The sequence below is a fragment of the Protomyctophum bolini genome (assembly GCF_963924005.1).
Source record: "Protomyctophum bolini genome assembly, chromosome: 4".
Taxonomy (NCBI): Eukaryota; Metazoa; Chordata; class Actinopteri; order Myctophiformes; family Myctophidae; genus Protomyctophum; species Protomyctophum bolini.
The window spans coordinates 6,479,065-6,485,677 of NC_137865.1; the positions used below are offsets into that span (position 1 = coordinate 6,479,065).

At 43.4% G+C, this 6,613-nt stretch overlaps 1 protein-coding gene across 1 annotated transcript; it reads right to left on the reverse strand.

Annotated features, from left to right (window-relative positions):
• Positions 1-2,956: 2,956 nt before the first annotated feature.
• Positions 2,957-6,379, reverse strand: fezf1 (FEZ family zinc finger 1; the record flags this gene model as incomplete). The annotated part of the gene is made up of 5 exons (XM_080761231.1): positions 2,957-3,264; positions 4,030-4,162; positions 4,571-4,705; positions 5,258-5,408; positions 5,442-6,379. 5 exons carry the CDS (start codon positions 6,377-6,379, stop codon positions 2,957-2,959), a joined length of 1,665 nt encoding a protein of 554 aa, XP_080617357.1.
• Positions 6,380-6,613: the final 234 nt, after the last annotated feature.

Genomic DNA, 6,613 nt, shown 5'->3' on the forward strand with positions numbered 1-6,613 from the left:
ACATACACCTGTCGTCCTGTGGCAGTAGCAACACCATTTGCAGAGATATGTGTGTCAGTGTCTGTGGTGACTTTCTTAATCTCATTTAAATATAAAAACGTCAACATATATATTTTTAAATCTCTGCATCATCTAGAACTTCAGCCCACTATTTATTGTATATATTTATATTATATAGACCATATAGACCATCTGATCATCTGAAACTTAATATTAAAGTCCCTACTCCCTATACAGTGTTGTACTCACCATAAGCACAGACAGACATGAGACTGATCATTGCCCTAAAACCCTATAATAGATGGCAAAGCGGCCTCCTGTCAGATGCATGCATGCAAGCAGTCCACATAGACAAATTCACAGAGAGTTGCCTGGGTGCGGCCATTACTGAGGTGTACCATTAAGCAGCACTGATTAGCTACACCTGGCCTACGGAGCACCTGCTCCATGGATTACACCTCAGAGAGAGAGAGAGAGAGAGAGAGAGAGAGAGAGAAAGAGAGAAAGAGAGAGAGAGAGAGAGAGAGAGAGAGAGAGAGAGAGAGAGAGAGCCCTGCAGTGTTTGGGCAGCACAAGCAGCACTATAGAAAAGAACAAGCAAGATATGATATTTCATTCAACAAGATGTCTGGAGCTCTGCTAATCCTTGGCTGAATCCCTGAGTAGGCTAGGCCTAATTATGATATAGCTAGACCATTAAAAGGGGGGAAAGCAAGGGTGTGTGCACTGTCAGTCAGTTGCCAACAGGCCGGCCAGGCCGCGTATACACACTACACAGCGCAGCACCACTTCACGGCATATATCATATGCTCATGGTGGAAGGGACGTGTTGTGGAAGACTGCCCCGCACACGCCCCCTCGCTACACATGTTCCCTTTGGGAAACCCGCGGCCATTATCAACTATATATATTCCCATTCCAAATCCAAACATAAGCATATCACTCGCAATCGCAAACGTATAGTTATTATAACTCTGTTTCCAGGTTAGCCTAATTATTATGAAACTCTGGTTCCAAGAGGACAATGTCGTATAGGCCAAAGATAAAGAGAGTCAGCGAAGCATTGTCGGTGGTTTATTCTATTATACCACATGATGTCCACTAGAGGGGGGAATATACCTATGCGTCCTTTCAATCCCTAGTTTTGGATAATGGATAGCCCTACATTCTTTGGAATTCTAGTTTAGAAGAAGACACAGTGGTCTTAACTCCTTAATATATAAAATACATACAAAATAATAACTATTAAATGTTTTATGTATTAAAAGCCCCACTCTTAAACAATACAAAAACGTAAAAGTATGCATATGGGTATAGGAAGGCAAGTTTCCTAATAGGCCTCCTATTGAATCACGTGCAGGTGCATTAAAAGAAACAAAAGTAAAATGCGGACACACAACAGTTGCTTTTATTGTCATTTTCAATGCCATTTAGAACGAGCTTGTTCACACAAGCGTCTCTGAAACCTTGAGTCATACTCCATATACAAGGCCTGTTGTTAATTAATTAGCTCATGGTGCTCGCTTAATTGGCTTTCGACCCAAGAAACCAACGATATAGTCCTTCAGTTTTCCTCTCTTTTAAATTAATTCAAATAAATATCATAAAACATTTCACAATAATCCTGAGATTGAAATGAAAAAAAAAAAAAGAAAGAAAAAAAAATAGCAACGACGGAATCAAAGTTCATTTTTAGTCCATAATAATGTGTCGATGATGGCCACGGTTCTCACTTGCAGATAACTAAACTCACAGCAGGGCCTGACATAAGTGACACTCTTATAGGTGCAGTGGTGGACAAAATAACCCCAGTATATTTGAGTCAAATGATACTTCATTCAAATATTAAGTTGCTCAATCAAATGCAGATATGCAGACCTATATATTCTTGAGTATAGGCCTATATCTGCTTTTAAAAATGTATTCAAAACGAAATGCTTTAAAAAAAACATGTATATAGCAATTCAAATGTATAGGCCTGGCCTACACATTCATGTCCTTTTAATATCAATCAATGCATTGCTGGGCCATTATAATAATTGTATTATATAAGAAATGTCCAACAAATCCTTGTCAATTATTGTGAAAATAGCAGATCTACAAGCCTCACAAAGACATCGCATCACAACCTATTGTGAGCTTGTAGATCGGCATTGCAGGCTCAAGACTCTGCACAGCAGCATTGGAGTTGTTGTCTTATTGGCTTTCATCTTATTGTTTATATGTTGTTAATGTTTATTATGCCTCTGTATTGTTTACTATTGTTTGTTCTGTTGTGCTGATTAAATATTCTGTATAGGCTATACAGCGTGGTTGGTACAACAAAAGTTGTTTTTAAATATTCTCTATAAATAAACCTGCATTTGATTTGATTTATTCTTTTAATATATATATTTTTTTTTGTGTATAAATATTCCTAGAAATGTAGACTGCAGTCAGAGTAAAATAAAGTGGAGTGAAAGTCCGAAGTATATCCAAACAATACAAATATTCAAGTTAAAGCCTATACAGGCTACTCAAAAAAAATGTACTATAGCCAAAATAAATGTAGTTCATTACTGTCCACCACTGCTAAGGTTTAGGTGACAGGAAGAGAGTGGGCACATCAATGTAAAATTGGCTATATTTTGTCCAATATGTTAAGAAATCAAATATTTGGAAAACAATCTTAAGTAATGTAAAGTATAGGCCTGCCCTAAGACTATAGAACATTATTGATGTACTGTAGGTCTATAGCGGTGTATGTTCAGATCATATAGGATTATACATTACTTCAAGTTTTTAAAAAATAGACCATTTTACATCGAGGTGCCTACTCGTCCTTGACTCCTTATATAGTGCCTGCACTCTTCCTTTAGTGTCCAACCTCATTATTGGCCCAGACACTCCTCCCTATACACCCATGTGCACTCTTCCTTAAAGCATATAAGGCCTATATTATACTAGACGAGGCTTTTCAGTTTTCAGTGAGACTCGGAGGAGGGGGGGGCCGCGACGTCAACAGTGGCGAGGGGGTCTGGCATGAAAGCTGTTGCTGCTGCTGCTGCAGGCCCCCCGGGGAGTCGTGCAGCTTTCGGATGTGCTTTTTCAGGTCAAAGTTCCGGCAGAAGCCCTTGCCGCAGGTGGGGCAGGTGAAGGGCTTCTTGTCGTTGTGCGTGTGCATGTGGAAGGTGAGGTTGTACACCTGGTGGAAGGCCTTGTTGCAGATGCTGCACTTGAACTGCTTCTCGCCGCTGTGCGTCAGCTTGTGGTTCTTGTAGTTGCCTTTAGAGAGTTGCCAAACAGACGACAAAGAAAAAGAAAACGTAGGCTACTATTAGACCACTGGGTTCATGAACTTTTTCGTATCAAGGTCATTTTTATTATATGGGAATGCCTGCACCCATTTTCAACAATTTACTATATGCCTATTAATATACCTTAGAGTTGTTGTGTGGAAATAATAATTGTGCATGTTGCCTAGAACTGGAGGTCTGGAAAAAATATCGGTATAGCAGTACTTTGTGTGAACAGTCACTGAGATGTACTTCATAATGTTACTGTGTTTTTTTTTTTCCAGACCTCCAGTTCTAGGAAACACAGAATGGGGGGATTAATTATTAGATCTGCTTTTTTTTTTTAAATAGCCAATAAATGGATGAAGTGATTCGTTTGCATGCAGGGGAACCCCTGAACCTCACAATGTGAGCCTTTTATGACAAATGCCCCCCCCCCCTCCCCCCAAAGAATAGGGATGCTGGAGTTCAAGTGGTTCATTATTATTATAGCACTGCAAGAAAATGTTAAAAACAGAAAACAATACAATTGCATGAGCAAATATTTAGGAGAAATTAAGCACTATATATATAGTGCACAATCGCAGGCACAACATAAGAATAAATTACAATCTGGACAATTATTAAGAAATCAGAACTAAAGATTTGTTATTAGCCTATAGGCTATTATAGGGTATAAGCTATTAGTAGCCTATACCGGTATATTATTAACGCTGCAGCGATTTTAACAGAAAACGTTGGTTCTGTTTCTCACCTTTTTGATGGAAACCTTTCCCGCAGAACTCGCAGACAAACGGTTTGTATCCCGCGTGGATGCGCGTGTGCGTGTTGAGCGTGGAGCTGCGATTGAACGCTTTCCCGCACTGGTTACACTTGTGGGGTTTTTCCTGCAATTAAAATATGCAATGCAATACAAATAAGAACGTGTAACAATTAAATCAGCACAGCAGAGAAACAAAAATAGGCCTATTTCTATATGTGAACGTAATTATTGTATTGCATGCTCGGCCATAAAGACGCTATACAGAAGTCACACATGCACACACATGCACACACACACACACACACACACACACACACACACACACACACACACACACACACACACACACACACACACACACACACACACACACACACACACACACACACACACACACACACACACACACGCACACGCACACGCACACAGGCACACACACAGTTATTTACAGCCTATTAAAATTATCATTACCTTGCCTATTATACCTCAGTATGGATTATATATAATTTTCAATTATTATTTTCTCGCCTACCTGAGTATGAATTATTTTATGTCGACAGAGAGTGCTTGCTTGACGAAAGCCTTTCCCGCAGACTTTGCAGATGAACGGCCTCGCTCCGGTGTGAACGGGCATGTGGCGCGTCAGGTTGTAGTGGGCGTTGAACACCTGAAACACATTACCAATTAACCAAAGGTTTATAATAATAATAATAATAATAATAATAATAATAATAATAATAATAATAATAATAATAATAATAATAATAATAATAGCAAGGGATCATTATGTGTCCGTGGCAACTTTGGTAAGACATTTGTCACGGACCTCGTCCGTGGCAAATGTTTTCAGTGAAATTTAGTTTTCAGTGAAACAAAATTATATTGGCGTGTGTGAAAACTTTTCACACACACCAATATAATTTGGATCATAAGACCTAATACCTAATAATTAGGCCAATAAATGTCATGAATTCTCCATGTTTTCTTCAGAATATGTATGTATACTGATTTATTGTAGGCTACAAATGGAACCAAATCCATTTGCAAACGAGACTAGTAAATAATGGTCATTTATATAGGCTACTCGTTTTTTTTGTCCTTGACAAAAAAAATGTGGACAAAAAATGACCACCACAAGCCAGCATGGCCGCGGCGATATGACCCCTATACAATTTATGGAAGCATTTAATGTATTGCATTTCGGTTTTTTTTAAATTACCTTTCCACAAACTTCACAGGTGAACACCTTGGGCTTGCCATTCGGACACGCGCCGCTCTGCAGCTTCGAAGAGCCCTTGTATAATATCTTGTCGGCGTGCTGCAGAATGCTGTCCTTCATGTAGTGATGCAGGTGGTGGTGGTGGTGGTGGCTCTGGGAGGAGGAGGAGGACAGCTCCTTGAACGACATATTGCTGGAGGCCGGGTAGCGCTCCACCACGGCGCACGGCGCCGCCGCCTTGTTGCCACTCGTCTTCTCCGCGTGCTGCAGGAAGGCCGAGGCCGCCTTGTGGCGCACGGCGGCGGCGTGAGCGGCGGCGTGGGCGGCGTGCGCGGCCGCGGCAGCGGCGTGCTGGTGGAGGCTCGGCGCGCCCGCGTGGTGATGCAGCAGGTAGGAGGCCATGGTGGGGACGTGGAGGTTGACGATGCCCGCCGCAGAGGCCGGACAGGTGCCGCCCGCCGCGTCCCCGCAGTTCAGGTAGCACACCGTGGCGGCCCCCACGGTGGCGGTGTGGAACGACGACTGGTTGACCACGCGAGGACGGAACAGCTTGTACTGACCCATGGCGGACGACGGACTCAGGCTCAGGTGGTCCTGTTGCTGCTGCTGCTCGGTCTTATTATTGGTGCTATAGTTCAGACCCACCAACTCGTTGTTGGAGTGATACGAGGAGGACGCGTCGAAAGTGTTCGCGTCCACCAAGCCGCCGACTAGGCTGAGCTTGTTGTGGCCCGGTTCGTACGCCTGCAGCGGCACCGTGAAGGGGATCATGCAGTGCAGGGAGGCGGGCGCGGGGCTCGTGTTGAGCGGCTGCTTTGGTTCCGTTTTGCCCGCAGCAGCAGCAGTAGCAGCATGGTGGTGGTGGTGGTGATGGTGATGGTGGGCAAACAAGTTAGGGAAAGGTATCGACGTCCTGGGTTCGGGCGTCCTCGCCATAATCCGTTCGATCGAAAAAGCGAGAGGCTTGTTGCTGCTGCTGCTGCTGCTGCTCGATGAGGAGGTGATCATGTTGTTGTTATTGGTGGTGATGATGCCCGCAGCGACCGGCGGGCTGCTCCCCGTGGAAGAAGCCGAGGGGGAGCCGAATATCCCCGCTGAGCTGTGGTGGAGCGCGCGGTCCATGACTTAGTTATTTCCCCCCCAAAAACAAAAAAAAAACAAAAACAAAACAAGAGGAGAGGACCACCCACCCGCGTCGCTGTGGCCGTGCGGTGGTCTACCCGCTGGGTTAGACTATATCTCTCACTGGACTGCGGGCGAGGAGGGCAGCATCATTATTATCATTATCATCATCATCATCCTCATCATCCGTGTCTATGTCTGTCTGTCTTGTTGTCCCGGTCGACTGACGGGCAC